Source organism: Acomys russatus, chromosome 24, assembly GCF_903995435.1.
Source record: "Acomys russatus chromosome 24, mAcoRus1.1, whole genome shotgun sequence".
Lineage (NCBI taxonomy): Eukaryota > Metazoa > Chordata > Mammalia > Rodentia > Muridae > Acomys > Acomys russatus.
Genome location: NC_067160.1, coordinates 32153381 through 32179780, shown reverse-complemented (window position 1 = coordinate 32179780; position 26400 = coordinate 32153381). Strand labels below are relative to the sequence as shown.

Genomic DNA, 26400 nt, shown 5'->3' with positions numbered 1-26400 from the left:
AGGAATTCCATATTTACTTGCTTGGATCAAGTAAACATGGACAGTTCATGACAAGTGTTCATCTTTGTGTGTATGTGACAGTGCTCTGGGAACCAAGGAACATGAGGATGGATGTAAACTGAGACCCTTGAACTCTCCCAGCCTTCAGCTGCTTTGCCTTTCCTTAATTTCTTCCCATTCACGAAGGAATGGAACTGGAGTGACATTGTCTAACCTTCCACTTCTTCTGTAGAGTCTCTTGAGAAAGAAAATTAATTTTTGGGCTATGTTGAAATGAGACTTCAGTTAGGAAAAATCCCATTTACTTACTGTTAAGAGTTATAAGATTGGAAAAAAATTTGGATTATGATTCATCCAAACCCCTGAAACTACTTGAAATATCCTTGAAAAGAGCCGAGTACCATCATAATGCACTGGCAAGCAATAGGAGTGGGTAGAAGCCAAGGTGCATCAGATGTCTGGGCAGCTGCTGCGGTGGTGAGGGTGAGCTGGAGAACTTTGTAGCTGGCTTTGTCCTGTGTTAGTACCACTGTCTATAATGATGGAAAATTACTTTCCAGTTTGAATGCAAGGTCACAGACATGCTAAAAGATATTCATCTCACGTGTAGGTGCTTGAGAGAACAGGCATGAAGAATGAAGCCAATTGGCCAGGGCCAGGGTTTGTATGTAGAAAAGAAAAGGCACCGAGGAACTGCTTAGTGAGAAAGGCCTTTTCTCCTAGACGGTGAGGCTTTCGATGGGTGGGACCTGGTCAAAAGAGGAAACAGAGCGGCCGGCAGTTTTCTAAGATGTACACAAATTGTGTGTGTGTGTGTGTGTGTGTGTGTGTGTGTGTGTGTGTGTGTGTGTGTGTGTGTGTGTGTAAGCTGCCTCAGGATCAGTTCATTCTTACGTGGTGCTGCTTTGAAAATCATCAAAGTCAGAGTCATCTTGTCATTTGTTAGGCACATTGATTGCACTAGTCCACAGAAAAATGCTTGTGTTACTGCTCTGTCCCTCAAGCCACTGCTCTGCATATGAGAAGACTGAAGGGTAGCTGCTAACTGTTTAACCCCACTCCACACTAGGAAGAAGCACTGAAGACTGGAACCAGGGTTTGTCTACATCTAAAGCCTGGTGTTCACACTAACAGTTCCCAAACTCTGACATTCTGGACTCCTGTATTCTAGCTAATTACTTTGAACTTAAGCAAACTATTGTTCCTTTTATGAATTAAATCTACTAACATTTACCCTGTTAGAAACTAAAATTGGCAAATTTAAAGTTTTTTAATATGTTATATTTAGTAGCAAACTTGTTTGTTTGTTCTTGTTTTGTTTTTTCCGAGATAGTGTTTCTGTGTGTAGCTGTGGCTGTCCTGCACTCACTTCGTAGACCAGGCTGACCTCAAACTCACAGAGACCTGCCTGCCTCTGCCTCCCTCAGTGCTGGGATTATAGGTGTGCATCAGTGCTCCCAACACAAACATTTATTATATAAACATAAACACTGCTATCAATATTAGCACACATAACATTTCATGAAATGTAACTATTTAACAAAATAACAAAAATTCCCTGTAAAGAATCGCTTTACTTATTTCCTCATTAAAATTCCTGAGCATCATCTTTCGTATCTTTGCAATAGAAGGCAGCTGGGTGTTACTGACACTGCATTCAGCTTGTTTTGATATTTATTTTTGTTTGGTGTAGATGAAGAACATTTGGAAAATATGAGATCTTAAGTGGCTTTTTCAGATAGTTGTAAAGAATCTTCTGATAGCACACTAAACTTCTTTGAGTGAAGATGCCTAAAGCTGCTAGGAATGGCCTGTGGTCTGTTAAAATCCATTGTCTTGTCTTCCTCCCCAAGTGTATGTTTTCAAGCATGCATCCTATAACATGATTCCTGAACTGATCATGTGGAAAGAAGGTTCACTGAGGCACTCTGCTATTCCCAATGTTGAAACATGTCATTATACTATTTTATTTTATTTTATTTTATTTTATTTTTGTGACTAGGTTTCTCTGTCTAGCCCTGGCTATCCTGGAACTTGCTCTGTAGACTAGGCTGACTTTGAACTCTCAGTGATCTGCTTGCCTCTGCCTCTTAGTGCTGGAATTAAAGGTGTGCATTACCACTGCACAGGTATAATATTTTTAAAAAATCTTTTTTGTTAATAATCACTGCTGCCATCAGAATACACTTTTAATTATCATAAAGCTATCAAACTAGTGTAAGCATAGGTTTTTCTAAATCCTTAATTTTGTACAAGTGGAAAGTTTATCATTAGTGACAAATATTGTTTGTTTTCCCCAAAGCAACAGGCTGACTTCATTCATTTTTCAGGAAATGTCTTTCAGGTCCCCAAATGTTATCACTACAGTTTGTGGTCATTTTTACAAACTAATTTGCAGTCCATGGACAAATGGCTCTTTCCTGTCCCTTACAAGACTGTCCAGGTGCATGGGTAGGCAGCAGATGATTTTCACGTGGCTTCTAATTTTGTCACAAAGAAACAAAGATGTGTATTCATCATCCAGCTTTATTAAGTTACTTTACAGAGGATGTTCTTCAGCCGGAACGCTCTTGCCTCGTTATCGCATGGAGTGAGGGATGTGCTAAACAGATCTATGTGTTCTCATCAGTGTTACTCAGTCTCTGTCAAATTGAAGTGTGTCCAGGTCACAGGGCTGCGTGTTTTGTTTGTTTTTGAAAGTGCTAGTAGTTTAAACCCAAGGCTTTGCATGTACCAAGTCTTAATACTTCCAAGAAAATAGGTCAACCTTGAGAGGTATGCAGAGATCTTCCAGGACTCTGAGCGGTGCTGACTACACGTTGAGAAGTGTGCACAGTGCAGTGGTAGTTTTGCTTGAGTCTGGGCGATGCTGACCTCTTATCCCACTGGTTTTTCAGCAACTTTATTCCAGCCAGCCATCCGGCTATCAGACTTTCCTCTACAGGAGCCTGGCAAAGGGAATAACACTTGTCTCCTCTTGTGCATCTTGCCATTTGCTTGACCTTGGACGTTATACACCAGGAGGGCCTCTGAAGAGTTAATTTTCCGTATGAAGAAATTTGGCTCTAAGATTTTGAGAGGCAGGGAGAGCAACAGTTTGAGAGCACACTGTGAGCAACTTATACTTCAGTATGACTTGTTTGTGTTTGCACGTAACGACCTTCTTTGGCTACAGTTTTTTCCAGAACACTTTCTCATTATCCCTGTCTCTCCAAGTTTCTAAGCATCTGATTTGGAATTCGCCAAAATTCAAACTTATAACATATGGTAATCACATTTGAATTTGCAAGGCACTCAGGAAGTAATACATGCTGTCAGAGTCAGAAATAATTCTGTTTTCCAAAACCTATAATCACTCAATTTGAAACTGTTTGCCTATTGGCAACGTATAAAACAGATTAGAGCATGCACGAAGAGGAGAATAGAGCTCTACAGATGTGACAGACTTACTATACGATCAAATACATAAATTACAGCATGAAGTTTCGCGCCCCCCCCCCCCAATCATTTCTATTTTCTTCTGTGCATGGGGGCAGCACATATGCGAAGATCAGAAGACAGCCCCTAGGAAGCAGTTGGTTCTTCTACTGTGTGGATCCCAGGGACTGAACTCAGGTTGTCTGGCTTGGGGGCAGAGTCTTCACTTGTTGAAACAAGTCTCTGGCCTCTTTATTCCTTTTGGTCCCTGAGATTTAAGACACACCTTTAACATCTGTCCTTTTATATCTTTATCCATTTTCTTTCCTTCCTCGTGGATGATCACTCTGGACCTTTCTCACCCATGCTAAATCTCCTAGTCAGAAGGGGTAGCAACCAAGAGGATGGGGATGGCTTTTCTTATAATCCACACCCTTACTATGGAGTGACTTAGCAGAGTGAGCATCACTGATACACGAGGCAAGGTAATCGGTGGTGAAATGCCTTATGTCTCAGTCTTCCCTAAATCACTTAGGCGTATTGGAGTGACATCAAATACCCAAGAAAGATCCTGTAACTTTAAGGACCAGAATCCATTTTGTGACATTAAACCAGGGGCACGTTATTCTACTTCAGGGCATAAGCAGCAGGTTCCTTTCTTGCTTTGAAAATTATCTTTCTGGGGTTTCTTGCATATAGTTACCAAGTGGGGCATCAATTAGGATGTTGAAATAAAGAAGCAAATTAAACCTTAGTCAAAAGACTCATAGACCTGCTGTCCTTGGCTATTTCCTGTGTTGTTTAGGTCAAGTTCCTTGTGTCTAGGTCAAGTTTCCTCCCGTGCAGGTTGTGGCTGACCCTCTTGTCTAGATGGGATGGAGGTGTCAGTGGGTGCACAGTAGCAGGTGCTCATGGCATCCTGGGGCATCCGTGCGCTTTGTGGAAGTGTGTGCAGCAGAAGGAGCCTCAATGGCTGTTTTTTATGAACTCCCATGTTAGTGAGCAACTGAATAGAATATGTGAAACTGAATCTGTCCCGAAAAAACCTGGATTTTAGTGGTTCTTTTTCATGTTAAAAAGACACTCATCTCCGTAGGACAGTTTGCGTTGTGCACTCAAAGCACTGGGCCAGCGGCAGTGGAGAAGCACAGAGGAAGGAGCTTATGGTCCTGATTACACGGCAGCATCACCAGGTGATCACAGGAGTGCTAGCATTCCCAGGTCCCCAGCCGTTTATACGATATCTTTCTCCCTTTGTCTCTAAGCTTCTGACTATCATCATTTATAAATGTTTCTCTCTCCCAAAAATGGAGACTTTGTTGCACAGCGAGGAATTAAATAAACTATCTGGAAGAGGATGTGGTCAGCTCATGTGTGTGGCTGTTCTAAAAAGGTTCCACCAGAAGACAGTCCCGTGAGCTGTGCATAGATCCACTAAGAAAGCTGCTCTGTGAGACCCAACAGATGGGTTTGCTTTGCCAATGTTGACACCCTAGGCTCTTGTTGAATGTTGGGTTTACGCACAGCTATGCTTAAGTGCACATCTTTTGTGGTAGCTGACTGAAGTGCTTAGCAGAATGGAAGTCAGGGGGTCCAGTTTCTTACCTTGTTGACTCCTGTCACTTTCTGTATACCCCAATCTGCACCATCAAGATGAAAGGGCCAAAAGAGAGGAGACAGGAGACGTAGACCAGAAAAACCAACCAACCAACCAACCAAGGAAAAAACAAGGCATCTGAAGTCAGCTAGACTCTTCTTTTATCACAAAGGTCTCAAAGTACTATTCTTCCCTAAACCACATGGGAGCATTGTTCTGCTGTTGTTTTCATAGCTAGTAAGTACGGCTTCCACCGTAGCCGTGGGTCATCCACAGCCAGTGGGACATGGTGTTCCCACTTTGGTTTGCAGTGTGTGCCCTTGGCTTTTGTGTTATTGCCATGATAGCAGCCATACCTTGTTTCCATCAGTTGTTGGAGTTTCACACTGAGTGATGGTTTCTTCTGATATCCACACAGTAGTCGCTGATATCTGCACAGTCTCTGATGAGAGATGTGTGGGAGGAACCGTGTCAAATCAGGTGACAGAATTTTAGCCTCAGGCCTTAAACATGCCAGTTCATTTGTCTTTTGGAGTCATTCTGGACAGCAAATACATGTGTGGGTATTCTTGGTGAACTGTTACATAGCACTCAAATGCAAGCTAAAAGGGTTTAAGAAAGAATCTTTTAAAGTATTTGTCATGTGTTAGCCCTGACGCTGGTCTGCGGTACCTGCAGTCTTTTAAAGATTTTCATACTCATGGAAAAAATTAAGCAAGTCATTATCCCGATTGAATTTCCAGAAGCCCATAAGCATTGGCCTCTCATTGGTGGTTTAGTGGTTTCGTTAGCTGGGTATGCCAAGAAGGATTGAGCATGGATTTGGAGTCATGCCTGGATCACAGTGGCTACGGTACCATGTCCCCAGTACGCCTTTTTTTTTTTTTTTTTTTTTTGGTCTAGTCTTGGCTCTTTCACCAACAAGGCTAGGGAATATTTATGGTTGAAAGTACATTTAGACAAATTCCCTTTCTTAGAAACCTTTTTGAAATACTGTGTCTTAAGCCTTTAGACAGTCAAATGCAAAAATGGGGTTGACATTGTAGTGTTTTTTGCTCCCGATTCTCACACAGTGGCTTATGGCTTTTTTTTTTCTCTTTTCCTTCCTTCCTTCCTTCCTTCTTTCCTTCCTTCCTTCCTTCCTTCCTTCCTTCCTTCCTTCCTTCCTTCCTTCCTTCCTTGAGACAAGGTTTCTCTGTGTAGCCTTGGCTGTCCTGGAACTCATTCTGTGACCATGCTAGCCGCGAACTCAGATCCACCGGCCTCTTCCTCCCAGTACTGAAACTAAGGGTGTGCGCTACCACTTCCTGGCATAACCTATGGTTTTATGGTTTCCATACCTGACCCAGAAATGCCTGCTCCCTGTGAAATAGTTCAGTCCTTCTTCTGCACATCCTTTCAGACTTCGGATGTTTCAAGGGAAAAACAAAACAAAACTATCCACCGTATCCTCTCCATGGGCCTGTGGTCAGTGTCACCAATACTTTTTTTTTTCTTTTTCTTTCCCCAGATGGGTCAGAGAATTTTTGAACGAAGAAAACAAAGGCCTCGATGTTCTTGTGGAGTATTTGTCCTTTGCCCAGTATGCAGTCACGTAAGTAATCTTAGCTTGCTTGCACATCAGTTTCACACAGTGAAGATGTAGCCTGGTGGTAGAATCACACACCTCACTGAAGGCAGAAACGCACAAGCAGATGCAGGGAAAGTTTACTTTCCTTTTGTAGCTGAAGACAAAACACACAATTGGTATAATTGGAAATAAATCCCTTTAAGGCAGAAATACAACAGGTGAGTAAAAACCACCATGAAGGCCTATGTCCTATGCTGGGAATCAAACCCGGGACCTGGCTTTGTTACTGAGCTGTAGCCATGATGCAAAAGAAGAATGACTTCCTGGGGCCTTGAGTCACATAGGTGTAGGTGGGAGAACACTGGAACGGCATATGATACGGTGCTGAATAAACAAAAGCCATAGCAAAAAATGAGTGTCCTTTCCTGTGCTGGAAATTGATGCAGGGTCTTCTGTAGTCCATGCTGTACCACTGACCCCTGGCCCACCCCTGTGATACAGCTGCAGTATAGGTCAGCAGTAAAACCTTTGCCAATCATGGGCGAGGCCACAGGTTGAGTCTCAGCACTGAGGGGGAAATGATACAGGGGTGTGTGTGTGTGTGTGTGTGTGTGTGTGTGTGTGTGTGTGTGTGTGTGTGTGTGTGTGTGTGTGTGTGTTGGCGGATGAACAGATAAGGGCACAGTGTTAGACACCAGCGCAGTGGTCCTGGAGGATGGATCCCAGGTGTTCCCTTTCTACTGTCTATGCATTTTGCAGTCTTTGGTTTCCTGCCACATGCAGGAAAAGAGCTTGGAAGCAGGGCAGGAAGCAATTAAGTTGCATAGCCATATGATTCTCCATGTTCATGACTTCTGGAATGGTTTATGACAGGACTGCAAAGTGTACAGTTGGATTAGATATTCTCTCTGCAACATTTATCCTTTAATCAGGACATAGTCCAAAATCCACAGATAGTCTCACATGTGCGGAGTGAGGGAGCAATGGTGCTGTGTTTTTAATTAGACAAGAAAGATGCTTCAGGAGCTATTTGTTTTTCTCCCGGCTGTGGTGGGTTTTGTTTTTTGTTTTTTGTTTTTGTTTTTTTCTTTTTTGAAGATAGGCTCTCAGGCTGTACATAAGGCTAGCCTTAAACTTGTGGTAATCCTCCTGTCTCCACTTTCTGAATTTACTCCACTCTGGGTTCTTTTGGGGTTTTTTTTGTTTGTTTGTTTGTTTTCCCTTCAAAAGCAGTCATATTTATTTTGATTTTACATATTTATGCAGGGCATTTGCCTGCATGTATATATGTGTATTACCTGTACATGCCCATGCCATGGAAGCCAGAAGAGGGTATTGGATCTTTTGAAACTGGAGTTACAGACAGTTGTGGGCTGCCACGTAGATGTTAGGAACCAAACCAAGGACCTCTTCAAGAGCATCAGGTGTAAACCCTGACCCTTCTCCCCAGTCCCTTCACTCTTTTTTAATAGTAACAACTTGTTTTTAATATTTCTCCTTCCAAGGACTCTGAATATATGGCAGGGTGTTTTTCTCTTAATTTCCACTCCTCCCTAGCACTTGTGAAAGGGAAACCATGGTTGTTCTTACCTTACAGATTCATGGTTATCAACCAAATCTGGTATAATGGGTTTCTATTTTGATACCTCTCATACAGTACAAGAAATCATTTTCTGACATATAATTTTTAGTGTTTATAGCATATTCTATCAAAAGGATATTTCTTACCTATTTGTGTTACTTTGAATCTGCTAATCTGTACGGTGTATCATATATTATGACAAAACAATATTCCTTCTTGCACATTTTAAAATCTAGAAAAACATTTGTAGCATCTAAGAAAGACTAAGAAAAATAGGGAATAAAGGATAAATAAATAACACATTATAATTATTTGGTATATATAATAGATCCTTTACTTACATGACAATAATGCTTGGAAACAAGATCTCTCAAATATGCCCTCATGTTGGACCAGTGTGGGCAAGTCTGTGGTACTGTGCTGGAGTTCTTCAGCTGACAGCGTAAGGCCATAAGCAACTAAACACCAGCACTCAGGGTGTAGGCTACCTGCCCATTGAGCCTTTGCTTTCATTGGGGACATTAGCTTTATCTATTGTGTATTGGTTTTAGTTTTGTTTTGATTTATGTAAACAAGTTATATAATTTGTCTTTTATTTTGAAAATTTTTTGTTCCCCTGGTATTAGTAATTCTCCAGTCCATGGGATTTGAGACAACTGGCTCTGGCTCTGTCTTGAATGGAGGCATCCACCAATTCACTAAAGTGTGTGTTCCTTACATGTTGGTTCTGGGCATGTAGGGAGGAGTGAGAATACTGTATGCCATGAGCTTTGTTTGGGGACTTGTGACATGTCCACACCCCGAGAGTGATTCATCTTCCCCTTGAAGTCTTCCCATCTCAACAGGAACCTTCTGTTTTGGGTCTTCTTAGACTACCCCATTCTGCCTCTCTCCTCTTTAGCCTTCCTCCTGCATCCAAAGGCCCAAGGTCTGCTATCAGCTCCGTGTGCTGGCTACGCGGCTGCCCCTGCTGTGCGACTAGTTTGACAGTGGCCATTCTGGGTTTTGCTTTTGTTTTTGGATTTCCTTCTGGCAGCCATGCTTTATAAGCAGCTGTAGATGATTTCCAGCTTATATTATTATTATTTTTTCCTTCAAGATCTTTTATAGTCTTTCAGAGAATATTGACTGTAGCTGCTGTCTCTTTGTTCTGCTGTCTGGTCGGGCGGAACTAAGGCTAGAAACGCTGCAGTGTTCTTCTGAGAAAGCAGAGTGGCTGACTGCGTGAGTGAGGAAATGTGTGGAGTACAAAGGCCTGCTTGTTTAAAGACTTGCTTCCTAAGGCTACATGAGAATGAGCAGCTCAACTTGCCACTTATTCCAATATGGTTAACATGAGTAATAGCCTCAAAAAAAAAAAAAAAAAAAGTCAGCGTCGGGAAGAGAGTCCAAAATCAAAGCAAAGCCATAGCCGCACTAGTAATGTATCACATATGGCCGGAGAAGTGCTTGCTAACACACGAGGAGAAAATGCTCAGTAAACATTGATGGGTAGGGAGGAATTATACTAACATGTCGGCTTGTTAAAGCAAATGAAGACAGCTGTGAGAGCTCGTCCCTTCTTCCAGCATGGTGGTGGTAGTCATTGGTAAGCCAGCGAGCAAGATGCAAACAGTATACAGTGACCCTATTTTAGCTGTTTGTGGTCAATGCCTCTTTTGCCAGACCCAGTGTTTGAAATCCCCATGTTTTCAAAACTAACACGGAGATCACAGAAATTCTTTTGCATTTCCTTTGGCTGGAAAGACTTTTCATATTCCGGTGCAGGTGCGGTTTAAGGAGTAGAAGGTTACGTGTGTCCCGAGTATGTGTCTGAAAGTTAGTTTCTCAGTTTTGAGTAGCATTCCCTCTTTTGTTTTAGTTTTGACTTTGAAAGTGTGGAAAGTACCGTGGAGAGTACAGTGGACAAATCAAAGCCCTGGAGCAGGTCCATCGAGGACCTGCACAGAGGGAACAACCTGCCCTCACCTGTGGGCAACAGTGTGTCCCGCTCTGGAAGACATTCTGCGCTTCGGTAAGTGCCTTCATCGGATGCTTTGGCACTGCAGGGTCCTCTCTCCTCTTCTCATCCTGTTCTGGACATCAGCGTGTCTTCTCACATGGCGCTTTCTTCTCCAGTGAATCTAACAATTTCCTGTTGTTCACGACCTGTTCCCTGTGGATTGTACGCCGTAGTTTTACGTAATGCTTCTCCGAAATGCTGTATTGTGACTCAGCACAGAAAGCGGGGAGCTTGTGTCAAATAACATAGTGAAATGGTCTCTAGCAGGTAAGTTCCGATGGGTGTGGGCAGAGTGACCTCAATACCACCTGGAAGGCAGAGGTTGCATGTTACAATATGAATGTCTAGGGAGCCCCTGTAGCTCCTCGTCTATTTGTGCTACCCTGTCCTTCCACGGGTAGCTCAGGTGCGTGCTGTGTGGGATGTGTTCTCACTCATAGGTCATGGTGCCAGATGCATCTTTATAATGAGGGGCCAACTAGGCATGCTCCGTTGGGTATGCTTCGTTGTCAACTTGACATTTTCTGCTAATGACTCCATCAACTAATGATGTCAGCTCGTGCTGAAATGCCAGGATGCTACGAGGGTCTGCACTGACCACCTGTACCAGTGATGGGTTTAATCTCATGTTGTTCATTCAGACCCATACTCACTCACTAAGTGGAGAGGGAGGTTTTATCATCTTTGAGGCACTGTACTTAGAGCTCGTTGGTGAGGAAGTTAACACTCCTGCTAAAAAAGACAGAAGTCATATCTAAATCATTGTTGAAGGTTTCTCAGACCCGAGACTTGAATACAGATGTGTGTAAGATCTTCATTTTCAAGTGTGTCTTGCTTTTTGTGGCTCACTAAAACCCTCTCCTGTGTTTCTGACCTGGCAGAGCACTGGCGTCTAAGTGTATCAGGTCACCGTGGGTTTTGGGTCACAGAGTGTATATGTCAGGTGAGAGCCCGTGCATCTGTGGCTTCCAGACATTTCACATTTGACTGCCTTTGTATGACCTTGTACTTCTTTGACTTGGGTTTTAGTCGTGGAAAGTTTAAGAAAATATCCTTCTCTGTAATGAATACCAGTTCTGCTAAAGGATTTGATATGTGACTCTGATGTCTCCAGTAAACCATTCAGATTTCCTTGTTAGCAAATGTCAAAAATGTTGATGAATTTAAGATAAATTGATTCAGAAATAATAAGAAGCAATGTTCTAATTCACCTCCTGTTGTTTGCGATGGGCCAGTGGCTATAAACCCACTAGTGTGTGTCAACCTCACACATGGGCAGAGGAATATATATAACAGATTTAGAAGCTAAAGCTGACTGAACATGAAAAGTTCTGCAAGCATCCAGATACTCAAATAAAAATGCTTTCCAATATTTGACTGTAATACATAAAGGGATTTAATTATCAAAGTACAACTTAATTTTTTTTAATCTTTGTTTACTTAGAGGGTATATGTTGGTCAGCTGTCTAACAAAGATTCACTTTTTCAAAATAAAAAATAAAATGCTCTGAACCTTGGGAGGCAGGACTAAGGGACAACCAAACTAGCTTGAACTGTTTCATAGTTGGCTCAAGGTAGATCTTGCTTAGCTATGTTTTTAATTAGAAAGATACACCAAAAGTATGGCGGCAGGCACAGTGGGAATGTTATTTGGAGAGACATGGGGCCATTTGACTTTCTAGGACACCGGCACCACTTCTTCTGTGTTGTGCTTCAACAGTTTGAAAGCCCAAGGAAGGAGACACTTGAATTTCATCAGATTGTCAACATGGCAGTGATCTGCACGCCATTTACTTACTCACTCATCATTAATGGTGCTAACCACTATATGTCAGTGGTAGTTTATTTAGCTCTTGTAATTCAACAGCAGTCGGAGCACAGCTGTCTGGTACATGTTACTTTTCATATAACCAAGGGTTGTTTACATTTTTTCTCTCTTCCTCTGCTCTCAACACCCCCTCAATTTCTGGTTTTCATTTTATTGCCTTCTTCCTCATTCTGCCATCTCATGTCTGATGGTCTTCTCCACTTTGTCCTGTCTTGTCCCGCTGTCTGTCTCTCGTTCTGGCTTTACTCATCTCTTACATCACCACCAGCTGGCTTCCCTGCCCGGCTCTCTTCAGCTCCCATGCCACGCGAGCTGCTTCTCCTTCTGCTGCCTCTGGAGCAGCTTCAGTTCACACACTGACGATGAGGCTTCCACCCGGAACATCTCGTAAGTCACTGGAGAGAACATTCAAGAGAGCTGACAGTACATGGTGGCCTGGTCTCATGACCATCCTCCGTGTTATAATATGGTAACCTCTCTGTTGCCCTACTGCCTTGTCTACGCTGGTGTTACCATATTACAGCTCCTTGTCTTAAGAATTGGAGTCTTTATAGTAGAATTCATTTTTTATTAATATCAAAGTTCTTTTGAAGGTACTATGGTTTTTCTGGAGATGTTTTATTCTGGTAGTTTTGCTTAATGAGTAAATATTTTTATATCAAACTGTTTGATATAAAACTTAGTCAGTTTCCTCTGCCTCATCTCCAGATAATAGCATAGATATGGACTCTTGTCCCTTGTCCAAAGATATTGGTGAAACTTGGGGGGAAAAAAGGAGAGTTCAGGAAATTTTAACACATTTTATAAATAGCACACGATTAAGGAGAAAATTTTCCATTATTAAATACAAGGTCTTTGTACAAAATCCTGACGCTAGCACTATTTCTTTCTTTGATTTCAACTTGATATTTTTAAACTACTTCATAGTGTTTGTCAAACACCTTATGACACAACACACACCTGAATTATACCTGTGGCTGGGTTCCGAGGCATCATACCTCTGAAGCTCGGCCCGAGGAGAAGTGCTAATGCCAGTACAGCAGAAACCTGGCTTGTGCTTTCTCCAGCACGTGGCCTGTCTCCAGCTGAGACTGATTCCACCAACGTGGCTGCAGGTCCAGCTCCATTACTGACCAAGTATCTGTACATCTGCGCAACTCATCTCTTGAGGACCAAGGTTGTGGTATTTGAGATTCAAGAAAAAAAAATTTTTTTAAAGACAGTCAAGATGAATGCTGTGTTAGACTTGAATAGGACGTGGTGGTGGCAAAATATTTTCAGTTTTAAAGGAAACGAGCGGAAGCTAGTGTGGACCTGAAAGAAAGGTCAAGTTTAAACTGGGTTTGTTGGTGATAGGTGGGTGGTTCTCAGGGTAAAGAAGAGGCTACTCTGCACAGAGGAGATGTGAAAAGACATGAGATGAGCGGAACCTTGTATCAATGATCAGGCATGTTTGGGAAAGAAGGATGTACCTGTCCTTCCAGGGACACGCCATGCGGCGTGACAGAGGTAGTTCTAACATGGAGGAGGTTGGAGATTTCAAAGGCAGAAATGTTGTGGCAATCACCCCAACTGACCTTCTCACTTTAATAAAGGTACCGTAGTCCACGTTGCTTTTGGAATATTAACCACTAACCAGCATTTCTTCTGAAATGAATATTCGTCGTGAATGGGATGTCACTGTTTCCCCTCAAGCTTCGGGGAAAGCTGGCCTGTGGAAGAGCAGTTCTCGCATAGTTGTGATCTGACAGGTGGTACCTGTTTGCTATGGGCTCAGTGAAAAGCCGAGTTAGCTTCTGGTTTACACTTCTGACCCAGACATCCCAGTCCTCGAGTTGTTCAAGGAAGGAATGTAAAGCACACTCAGGCACATCACCACATCTTCTACTCAGGAAAGGAGCCACTGTGCTGGGCGCTGTGCTGAGAGCCTCCTTTGACCTACTCTCTAAGGGGACTGTTGGCTGCGTCTCTCCTATTATCTCTAAGGGTTAAACATCTCTGCCTGAGGTCAGTGAAGAAGAGAGGGTTGTGGTGAGGTGGTCCCTGCCTCTTCATTCACATGGATGGGATGTGTTTCTTTCCTCCCAGTAAGTGTCCTGTTTGTTTGTCAGTGGCCCACAGAGGATTTGGTAATCCTTCTCAAGCAGTTTGTCACATGAGAGCCAAACATACCGAGAAGACCCTCAGCACGCCCTGGGTGTCATACTACCTGGGAAGAAGTGCGTGGTAGCCCCAACTCGGGGCCATTTTGCTTACAGAACGAGGTTATATGTGAGTTGTGCTCTTTCGGGTTCTTAACAAGTAGCATTTTACTGACAGCTAGAGTTTGCTGTGGGGGTAATTATTTTTAGCTTTAACTATTACAGTGTCACTTTCTGTCTGTGTCTGTCTCTCTCTTTGTCTCTCTCTCTCTCTCTCTGTGTCTCTCTCTCTCTGTCTCTCTCTCTCTCTGTGTCTCTGTCTCTCTCTCTCTCTCTCACACACACACACACCAACAAAGAGTTTGAATTCAGTTGCTCTGTTTTTCTCCCAGAGGAGAGGATGTCCTCTGAGGGGCTCCTCTTCTTCCTCTGCCTCTTGTCCTCTCCTCCTTTTCCATCCAACAGGTTTTTTAGTGAAGAATTTGACTTACTGTTGGCCCAGAGTATCACTGACCAAGAAAAACACTTTCAAAATAATCTTCTCAAACCTTGAATTTTTTTCTGTCTCCAGACGAGGGGGTAGATAGTGAATAAAATTTTGTCACCTGATTTCGAAAAGGAGAAAGCACTGTAAATGAGTTGGGAAAGTACCCAACTTGTCACTGCTGTGCTGTATGGTCCACTTAGGGGACAGTAAGTTGTTAAGTCTGGCAAGAGTAGCCCAGAACTCACGTTGTATTCTGAGGCCAGGCTGTGCTTGCCCGTGGTGACTTATTGATAGCTTATGAAAATGGGGCAGTTTAGGATGAATGGACATACTTTGGCTTCAGCGGCACAAGAGTGAGATGGTTTCCGTGGAGACTCTTCACAGTGCTGTGTGCCTGCCGCTTAGCTAGCTGTCCCAAGCAAATGCCTTCCAGGGAAACACAATGGGAAGTCAGGATTTGCAGGTTAACCAAGACTTGCCATTCATATCCGGAGCTAACACCTTCCTTTTCACTCACATTGAGAAGCAGTTCCAGCTGTTGTCTGGGTCTCCAATGGAAATAGAAAACACACAGGTCGTTCTAGCTGTTACTACAAACAACCAACATTCCCTTTCTCTCCTTCCGTATTGTCTCCATCTCCATGTCTCTTTTCCTACCTCCCTTTTCTGTATTTTTCACTGTCTTCATGGAACTATTTCAGCTTTGTTTCTTTTGGCCTTGGGGCCAGTTAGCAAAGTACTTGGCTCACTTTTTTTTTAAAGCATCAGATATTTTTCCCCCCCATGGCGGCAGCATCCTTTATTCATAACGAGGGACGCCATCCACAGAGCAGTGGCCTCACACCAAAACACCTATGTGGAGATGCTCCACGGACATCAGAGGACCAGGACACAGCCCACACTAGTGATGAGCATCAGATATTTTATGTTTAATTGATTTAAAAAAAAAAGCCTGTGTGACATCATGTCTAGAGGGTAAGAGAGGAAATCTACAACCCAAACTTTTGTTGAAGTGCTATTAGCCCAGACCTGGGACCAGTCTAATCCTGCCAAATGATGTGACACTCTAGTGGGGGACTGCATTCCTTTCGGGTCGAACCTTGTTTCAGCTTCTAAGGCTGTTCCAGTTCCTACTCTTACAGGTAGACACTAGTTTGATCTCTAAGGCTGAAAGTACCTTTGCAATAGAAAAGTTATGTACCTTTCCCCCTCCCTTTGGCTACTAGGACCTGGGTTTAAGAATCCCAAAATTGTTGGCAATGAAGCTTCATAGAATGTTTTCAAAAAAATCTTTCTCCAGACCTTAGGACAGCCTGGTTCTGGAGTCATTCAATGCTCTGTCTTATATTCAGTCTTTAGACAGTGGAAGCAGTGAGTAAAGACAGATTTTTATGCAGCGTTACAAGCTAATTTATACATATGTGTGCTAGAGACCAAACCCACGGTTCTGCACATGCTGAGCATCCTCTGGAAGTAGTTCATGTGTATACAAATAAGTGTGCGCTGTCACAACAATAGATGGGTTAAGGCTTACCTGAAGACGTCACTGGGTGAGCAGTGGCTGGACTCTGTGTTTACTAAGTGTTTGGGGCTTTATAAATACAGGTGTCTGAGCAAATGCAATGTCTGTCATTTGCCTTGGCTCTGAAGTGGAGGCTTTCTTTTGTACTCACGACCATGGTGGACATGTTACTTGTCTCTTACTCCAAGTTTATTACCTACTGTTATATGAAAGATGTATATATTACTAACCACGAGCACTAGCTGTGCAGGCTGAGGTGCTTGCTATGTGCCTCTTTGCAGATTTCATTTTCATGAGTGAAGTAGGTAGTGCAGGTGGTAGATATCACTGTAGAACTAAACAGGATAACATTGTGCAAGTGCACCGTCTCGCAAAGCATATTGCAAATAGTAGTTAGTTTCTGTGTCTCCTGCCCAAGTTAGGATTGCTCTAGAACTTCTCACACACATAACCGCTGATGCCTGGTAAGATATGTGTGAAACTGATGCAAATGCCAGGAGTACAATCTAAAAGTTAATATTGTGTGCATATGTGTGTGTGTGTGTGTGTGTGTGTGTGTGTGTGTGTAGGCCAGAGGACGACTTCGTGTTAGTCTTTCCTTTTATCTTTACTTGGGTTCTGGTACTTGAGCTTAGGCTGTTAGGCTTGTGTAGCAATCCTTTTCCCCATGAGCTATATTGCCTGCCCAGTTTGTGATACGTGTGTTGTTTTGTTAAGAGACCAGATTTCACGCAGCCCAGGATGACAACTGAATTCCCAGCCCTTCTGCCTCTACCTTCTGTCTGCTGTGATTAAGTGCCCAAGTCCCACATCTACCTTCTGTTTGGCTTTAATCTGAAGTCAGTCTTATAAAAGTCTGTTTCTGACTTTGAATAGGTTTGTCTGTGCATTCCTGTTGGCAGCTCTTCCCAAGAAGGATCTCAGGGCAGCATCTACAGTTTTAGGACAGTGCTTGAGAAGAGAGGAAATCAGTCCTCAAAAGGGATGGGTGAGCGAAATGTGATTTTGCTTTCCCTATAGAGTTGCCGGTAGCCCTTCCTGTGTTTTCCCACAAATGACAAGAGGTTTTTTTTTTTTTTAAAAAAAAAAGCAGCCAGGCTGTTCTGCTTCTGGTTACTCATGTTTTCATGTGGGCATCTTGAGGCTCAAAGGCTGTCAGAGTGGCGGTGGATGACCAACCTTGTGGTCCAGCATATATTGTGTCTCGTTCCTTCCTCTCCCCTTTGCTGTTCAAGTAACTCCTCTCCAATTTGTACATCGCAGGGACCTCATCCTACCCCCACAACCCAAGCACTTGGTCAGACTTCAGCAGTGGTCTCTAAGTGCCAGTTGTGCAATGCCCGTGAAGGTGCTCCCACCAGAGAAAGGCAAAAGTTGACAGAATAAAGCTTGCCAGAAAGCCTGAAGTTAACTGAAATCTTGAGGCGATCTGGGGAACCTGGTGCAGAAAACAACAGTGGAATCTTTGTGTAGGAAGTTTTGCCATTTTACCCTGCCAGACTCCCATGCCTCCCTCCCTTCTCCTACCACAGCTTTTCAGTTAAGAGTGAAGCCAGGAGAACAGCCCCTCTTTCCCCTCCCCTTCTCCCCCTATTGTCTCCCTTAAGCTGAGTTTGCCTGCTGGTAATAAGGGGGCATCAGTGTAACAACTTGTCACAGAAGCCCATTTCAAATGTCATGGGGCAGGGGGTGGGCATCATTAGCTGTTGACAGAGTCTGAGATTGCAGAAAACACAGGCAAGACCGACTGAAGCTCCTTCACTTGGTTATCCGTGGGAGACCGCGGTTAGTCTGATGCTGCATCTTGTTGGCATCACTGAAGTGAAGTTTCACGGCACCTTCGGGATCAGGGTACTTTAGTAGGCAGTTTCACCCTTAGTATTTCTGTAGCATGATCACCACGCTACAGATAGTGCTTTGCCACAGCAGCACTCAGGCCTCCTACCCAGCTGCCCACTTAAGTCTGAACTCAGTCTGTGTGAGGTTTATTCTAATGAGCAAAGGATCAACACTGTGAGAGGAGGTAGCTCAGCTTGAAAGGCCCAGGTTTGCAACCAGAGGTAGGTAGCCTTATCTGCTTTTCCCACGATTGTACCGCATTGCATTTACTTGCATTGGCATGGTTACAGTGTGGCACACGTGTTACTTGTCTGCTATGACTGGCTTCTTATTAGTTGGTGGCTGCTTCTTTCTTCTCCTCTCCCCAGACCCTTTCCTTTGTTAATGAGGTAGGGTCTTAATATGGAAGCAAAGCTGACACTGGAGTCACCATCTTCTTGCCTCAGTCCCTGAGTGCTGAGATTATGTGTGTGCCACTGTGCCTGCTGCCGTTTGAAAAATCAGTCTGTGTCATATTACCACTGTGATAATTTATCCCTGAGTGGATCAGTGTGACTAATACAGTTGACAGTTTCTTGGCACCAATCAGTTACCTTTACCCTTTCTCTGGGTGAACTGTTAATCACTCTATTGCACTTTATTGACACCCGGGTTGATATTTCAATACCAGGATTTAAAGTTTTTAAAGATGAAGTTTTTCTAATGAAATGTCTTGTATGGTTTCTTTCTTTCCAGAAACCTTGCCCCAGCAAGGTGGATCATGACCAGCTGTGGTCATATATGTCAAGGCTACATGACATGCAGATGGGGCTGAGGGTCTTATCAGTCTCTGGTTAGCAAGACGTGTGTGTGTGTGTGTGTGTGTGTGTGTGTGTGTGTGTGTGTGTGTGTGTGTGTCTTGTCTTGTCTTGTCTGCCTGCCTGCCTGTCTAAGTTCAGGTTGAGTGCAGGTGCCTGGAGAGGCCAGAAGAGCGTATCCGGATCTCTGGAGTTGGAGTGACAGGTGGCTGTGATTTTCCAGACAAGGATGCTGCGAGGCTGCACTTGTTTGTGATGCAGGAACGGAGCGTGTTTTTAACTGCTGAGTCACCTTTCCAGCTCTTTAAGATAGACTTAAATATAGATCGTCTCAAGGAGTTCTTAGATTTATTTCTTTTCCCCTCCTGTTGAGGAATGATGCAGGTTCATTGTAGGTGAAATCTAAAGATTAAGATTAAAATTAAAAAACAAACGTATCATGTAATTCCATGGTAGAAAGAACTATATAACAGGACTATTTGAAATCTGCACTGGTAACACTTCATATCTATTTGCATTTATTTTCATGTTACTTGTTAATTGTCTCAATTTTTTTCATTCTTTTTATAATTAGCTGCTGAGTTGTATTTAAAAATAACAAAGTGGGGCTGGGGAGATTCCTCTGTGGTTAAGAGCACTTGTTAATCTTACAGAGTATCAGACTTTGATCCCCAGGGCCCATGACAGGCAGCTCAGGGTTGCCTATAGCTATAGCTCCAGGAGATCTGACACCCTCTTTTGTCCTCTGCTGGGTATCCACACACATGTGTGCATACTCTCATACACATTGGTAAAAATTAGAAAATAATCTTTAAGAACAACTTTATTTACCTATTTTATTATTTTATTTTGTCTTATTTTATTTTTTGAGGCAGAGCCTGGCTCCAATTCACTATTCCCTTGTCTCACTCTACTGGGTTTGTAGATATGAACCCTGTTTCTTAGCTCTACAGCAACCTTTATTTGCCTGAGGAAAGTCTCCAGGAGTAGGTCTGTATTCACCCAGCGACATATGGCTTAAGAAAAGGCTCATCGGTGGATATTGTTAGTAGGGAAAGTCTTATCTGAGCTGCAGCACAGTATGTGGCTGCGTGTGCATGGTGGTTGCGTTTGCATTCATTTTACGTATCAGTCTGGGTATCACTCTCACGAATGCAGTGGCATGTGCAGGCTGGGACCTATGCACTTGTATAATTATCTCTTGTTTCCCTAAACCCACAGAAGTAAAATCTATGTTTTGTGCTGGAGAGATGGCTCAGAAGTTAAAAGCACAGGCTGTTCTTCCAAAGGTTCTGAGTTTAATTCCCAGCAACCACACAGTGGCTCGTAACCAGCTATAATGAGATCTGGTGCCCTCTTCTGTACTGCTGGCTCACATGCAGGCAGACTACTGTATAAATAATAAATAAAGAAATCTTTAAAAATATTTTATCTTTTTTTTTTTTAACTTGTCAGTGGTTCACATAAACAGTAGGTCTTAAAGATGCTTACATACCTTAAATCACAGACTTGGCCAGTTTAGTAAGCCCAGCTTTTGAGAAACTAAAGTAAGAAGACAAGACGATTATCATTAGTTTGAGGGCAGCTTGGGCTACATGGTAAGATTCGGGCCAGCCTGTGCTGTAGAGTAAGTCCCTGCCTCAATAGAAATGGAACAAAGCAACAACAACTGAAAAGCAAAAACACAAGCAAGAAATTTGGGACAAAGAGCTATTCCTCCTAGATTGGTCAGCCTGTCCTTGGATCCTCATAGAAGTAAATTGACAAATAGAGTTTTAGTTACAATTTTATTGGGGTTTAAGGGTCATCCTGGGGGATCTATTACAGTCAACCCCCTAGGGGGACCTCCTATGTATCAAATAATATTAACTGAATCAATCATACATTGGAATTGATGTAAAACTTAGCAAAAATGACAGTAATTTCTTGAGATGCCAGTTAAAGCAAATGAACCAAAAATCTAATTATGAGACTGTGAAACTCCGGAAGATGTGCACGCAGAACAATGTACTGATGAGCATATTAATCCATGATGTTCTCTAAAATCTTGCCTTACATGTTCTGAAAATACTTTGTATTTTTCAGAAATCAAAAAATAATGATAGTTTTCAAGTCTCCTTTCTTTAACTGGAGGATGTTCTTTTAGAATGAGAACTCTACACTAGCAAGCACAGCTTCCCATTAAGTTAAAAATAAACAAACAAAACCAACTTCATTTTCTAGAAAGTAATGTATGAGACTTAAGATTTAAACAGAGAAATTCATGCTTGTCAGGAGGATCAGTGACAGGATTTCTGCAAGAGACATACAGATGCAACTTCCGAGGCAAACTATATGCTGATGGGGTCTCCAGTAGGATTGAATGCAGGTAGTAAGAGCTAATGTGACTGACAGGAACATCACCAGCCTCTCCTAACTGACATAGGAACTAGACACGGACCTGTAGTAGCAGAATCATCACATGGTAACAGTGCTGTGTCATGCTGTTGAGAAGCAACTGGTAGAACACAGTGGCCCTGAGTCTGAGGAAGAAACTGGGGTCTAGTCTCCTATCTCCTCTCCTCCCCTCGCCTCACCTCTCCTCTCCTCGCCTCTTCTTCTCTCTTCCCCTTTTCTCTCTTCCCCTCTCCTCTCCTCTTCTTCTCTCTTCCCCTCTCCTCTCCTCTCCTCTCTCTTAATATATATATTAAATATATATTTAATTTATTTAATTTTATATGCATTAGTGTGAAGGTGTCACATCCCTTGGAACTAGAGTTAGAGTTACAGACAGTTGTGAGCTGCCATGTGGGTACTGGGAACTGAACCCGGGTCGTTTGGAAGAGTAGACAATGCTCTTAACCACTGAGCCATCTCTTCAGCTCCAAGGTCTCTCCTATCTCTTATCTGACATGTAATAAAACTTTTTTTTTTTTTTTTTTTTTTTTTTTTGGCTTTTCAAGATAGGGTTTCTCTGTGTAACTGCCTTGACTTTCCTAGACTCCCTTTGTAGACCAGGCTGGCCTTGAACTCACAGCGATCTGCCTGCCTCTGCCTCCCAAGTGCTGGGATATTAAAGGTGTGCACCACCACACCTGGCTTATAAGGTTTTTTTGGGGGGGGGGGATCGGGTGTTGGGTTTTTTGGTTTTGTGTTTGGTTTTGTTGGTTTTTTGAGACAGGGTTTCTCTCTGTAGCCTTGGCTGTCCTGGACTTACTTTGTAGACTAGGCTGGCCTCGAACTCACAGCGATCTATCTGCCTGCCTCTGCCTCCTGAGTGCTGGGATTAAAGGCCTGCGCCACCATGCCCGGTTTATAAGTATATTTTTAAAGTTTTTTTTTTTTTTTCTGGAAATCGATCCCAGAGCCTCATTCATACAAATGCTCTACCCTCGAACTATATCCCATAACAAGATGCGTACGCTGTACTAAACTCAATGTATTTGAGGCTTCTTCTTGCTCCCGCATGCAGCAGTTCTTTGGTAATCCTTGGGGTGTAGCAGGGACGATACACTCAGTCTATAGCTGTAGACTGAGATGATCTTATTGCTTAGGTCAGCCTGGCTGTCTGGCAATTTTCTGAACTCACCCAGCCTCTTTGATACCCCCAGAAAGTGTGTCAACAGTCATGTACTAGGTGGGGTTACGGGAAAGTGACTAGGTTATGAATTGTATGGGGAAGTGGGTTATCAAGGCTTTATCAAGGGGCTAATAAGGGGAGCGATTATTTTCTTCATTTAAAAAAGTGGGTACAGGTACAGCTAGATAGAGGTTTGGGGGGTCCGAGGTGGCTAAGTGAATTATTCAGAGAGCGGGGGTGTATATATAGCTCAATCATGTAGTGTCCTGGGCTCCCAAGTTATTCCCTCTGCCTGTGTGCTTGTCTCACATGAATGGAACCACTCCTTCAAAAAAAAAAAAAAAAAGATTTTTTAAAAAATTTGCTTACAAAGTAGCAGGTTTCCCTATGGCTTTGTCGGGCAGCCTTAGTTTCGGCTGATTCATCCCTTTCCCCTATACTTTTCTATCCCCGGTCTTCCCTCTTCTGCCTTTATACTCCTCCCAACCCCATCCAGCTACAGATTTGAATGCGTGCAATAGAAGCTTGAAGGTACAGAGATGACCCATCCTGTGTTCCTACCCTGAGGCGGAACTTGAACTGAAGCTTTTAGTGTCACCTGTTTTTATATGTGTTGCATTACATTGCCTGTTCTACTCTGCTTGCAAGCTAAGATAAAACGCTAGTGATGTAAGGTTGATAAAATTAATCACAGCACTGAAGCACTTGACCTCTGGTATGCTAGCGTGTTTCCCTCTGTGTTTTAGCTGCCGTATCAGACAGTGGGAGGGGTGGATCTTAGGTTTGGAGGCACTTGTGGGGAGCTGAGGCTTTAGGGTCTGACATCTCAAGGTGAAGCCAGAGCTGCTAGTGGGTGACTTTGAGTGGGTTTAAACTCTTAAGGCAGAGACACTTAAGAGCAGCTGCAGGAAGAAATGCTTAAAGTCTGGTCAAGTGGTTGGAGGTCAAAGATTGAGCTAAATTTCAGTTCCTCACCTGTTGTTATATTAGCTGGTACAGTCTGCACTCATATGCTTCCGTAGACCTAGCTGGGGCCCCTGGCTCTGAACTGGGATTGCTACAAGGTCTCATGCCTCCTCTCTCTTGTTGTGTGTAGTGTTGGGTTTCATTGAGTGGGAAGATAGCCTGGAAAGATGGGAGAGGCTCACAGAACCATTGGGGCCTGTCCTCTGGAGTGGTTGCTGTTGGCATTTTGTGCCTACAGCTTTTTCTTTCTTTCTTTCTTTCTTTCTTTCTTTCTTTCTTTCTTTCTCTCTCTCTCTTCCTTCCTTCCTTTCTTTCTTTCTCTCTCTCTCTTTCTTTCTTTCTTTCTTTTTCTCTCTCTCTTTCTTTCTTTCTTTTTCTTTCTTTCTTGACAGGGTTTCTCTGTGTAGCCTTGGCTGTCATGGATTCAATTTGTAGACCAGGCTGGCCTGGAACTCGCAGAGATTCACTGCCTCTGCCTCCTGAGTGTCGGTATTAAAGGCGTGCGCCACCACACCTGGCTGTGCCTACAGTTCTTCCGTAGGCACTTGTAAAGGTAGAAAATAGTGTGCATCTCTCTAAGTGCTTCATGCTCACTGTAGTCTGTCATTATATGACAGTTCCCCTTTTTTGTTTTCAGATATAACACTTTGCCAAGCAGAAGAACCCTGAAAAATTCAAGATTAGTGAGTAAGAAAGATGATGTTCATGTCTGTATCATGTGTTTACGAGCCATCATGAATTATCAGGTATGTGTTGAATTATGAAGTATGTGTTTCCTTCAATCCTGTAAAAGATTCTGTTGTAATCAGACTCAGATATCTCTCTCTCTCTCTCTCTCTCTCTCTCTCTCTCTCTCTCTCTCTGTGTGTGTGTGTGTGTGTGTGTGTGTGTGTGTGTGTGTGTGTGTGTGTTGATGTTTCTATCTCTCTTTGAAGTAAAGATCATGATCTAATGAGATTCTGTTCAGAAAAGTCTTATTCATTCTAGCTGTATATTTTGGTATTTGTAATTTATCATGTAGTGATAAGTTATCCTACATTATTTGGGAAAATTTTGTGAGCACCATGGGAAGTGTAAGGGTGTAAAAATCACTGAAGGAAGACCCCAGACTCAAATAGCATGTAAAAGCAAAGAGCATTTATTCTGTAGAAACAGCCTACATGCATGGGTCAACCATCAATAGAAAATGATGATCCCTCCCCACCCACCCACCCACCCAGGAAGAGCTTGCAGGCTCTTTTAATGGCTTCTAGGGGAATCCTATCTGTGGCTACGCTACTAACTGGGATTGACCAATGCCAGGGGAGGCTATGTGACTCTAGTTGGAATTGGCAGGTGCCTGCAGAGACTGGCTGCACGGTGCCTGTGAAGGGTACATGACTCTAGCCATGGGCCTTGCAGCAATGTCCGACCCTCTCATTCCTCCCTTGAGTATGTTACATCTGAAATCCTTGAATGAGGTTTAAGGGTTGATATTGGGGTTTTAACTCCATGAGTTGAACAGTAGAAATGTGATCAGGTTCACTCTGGCTCTTCAGGAAGTCAACCTCTAGTTGTGAGTTATGACGGACAACTTTATAACGGCGGTAAAGAGGTACCTAGTGCACTGGCCTCTGAGGTGTTCAATCAAGAGGTTTTGGTGACTGTGTGTTAGCACCAGTGGTTCCCAGTTTCCACAGGAAGCATGTAGAACACTGTTCAAAGTGCACATTCCTGCCTTGGCTGGTTATACTGTGGGTTGACCTGTCTGGGAAATGGTGCAGCCATGTACATTTGGGTTAATCCTACAACACCGTGGAAAATGAGCGCCTGCAGGATCTAGGGTGAAGGAACAGAGCCATGAATGTAGATAAACCAATGGGGTAAGAAATTAAAACAAACAAACAAAACAAAAGGATTCAGTATACATAGCCGGGCGTGATGGCACACGCCTTTAATCCCAGCACTCGGGACGCAGAGGCAGGTGGATCGCTGTAAGTTCGAGGCCAGCCTGGTCTACAAAGTGAGTCCAGGATGGCCAAGGCTACACAGAGAAACCCTGTCTCGAAAAACCAAAAAAAAAAAAAAAAAAAAAAAAAAAAAAGGATTCAGTTTACAGGAGACTAGATACATAAGGGCCTGTGTTAGCATTCAAACTCAGCATCGGCGTGTGAGTGGAATGTGTGAAGGCAAGCATGTCTTCCCCCACCACCTAGGGGTTTTCAGCGCTTCACTAGACAGAGCCAGTCTTCTAATTATTGATAGTGCTGCAGCTCATAAAAATGTGTCAGGAGCTTACTTTCCAGAGATGGTAACCAAGGCAGGACTGCAAATATATAGCATTCCAGATTCTAGCGACGACGACAACTAGAACCAAAGCCAGCCACCACACGGTGCACTTCTCAGGTTTTTATGCAACAACACATCCCCGTGAGACTGGTAGTGTTATTCTCCCATTTTATTTTTGAGAAAACTGAGAAGTTAAGCAATAGCCTCCATAGTTCATGGCTAATGGATTGTACAGTGTTCGAATCCAGGAAGTCTTTGAACCTAGGGAATTATTACTACTAAGTAAATACTACAGGAAACATACTCAGAAATAGGAATAAAGTGCCATATATATATGTGTGTGTGTATACACACACACACACACACACACACACACACACACACAGTTTTAGATTCCATAGCTTAGCATCTAGGAGAGTGTCACTGAGGAGGCAGTATTTATGAAAAGTGAGTGAGGAGTAAGGAGAAGAGAAGATGGAAGCGGAAATATACCAGGGATTTTTTTGTAGAATCTTAAAGGCCAGTGAAAGATACAGCTTTATTACAAATAGGAAACCACCAAGGCCTTCTGAGGGTGAAATGTGACAACCGCTTTAACGGGATCATTATGTCTTCTATGTTTAGCACTGGCCTCTGTGTGCAGCGGCAGGAGGAGGTAGACTGTTTCACAGGTTGCTGGCAGTAACGTGGGTGAATGTCGGTGGTCATGTGGTTCAGAGTCACAGGAGGAGAGATGAGAAAAGTGACTAAGTTCTGGATCTCTTTGGAGGGATAGTGAGGGCCACAGCATCTGGTGTGTACTGAGGGAGAAGGTGAATAATTGAT

General features: G+C 43.1%; 1 protein-coding gene across 3 annotated transcripts in view; it reads left to right on the top strand.

Annotated features, from left to right (window-relative positions):
- The window catches only part of Fmnl2 (formin like 2), a 287984-nt gene that overhangs the window by 189567 nt on the left and 72017 nt on the right, over positions 1-26400 (top strand). For 2 of the 3 annotated variants that reach the window (XM_051166484.1, XM_051166485.1), the window contains exons 5-7: positions 6525-6608; positions 10028-10180; positions 23945-24053. In XM_051166484.1, the coding sequence (XP_051022441.1) occupies positions 6525-6608; positions 10028-10180; positions 23945-24053 (346 nt within the window). The remainder of the gene's footprint in view (positions 1-6524; positions 6609-10027; positions 10181-23944; positions 24054-26400) is intronic. The other variant, XM_051166486.1, reaches the window with a different exon arrangement.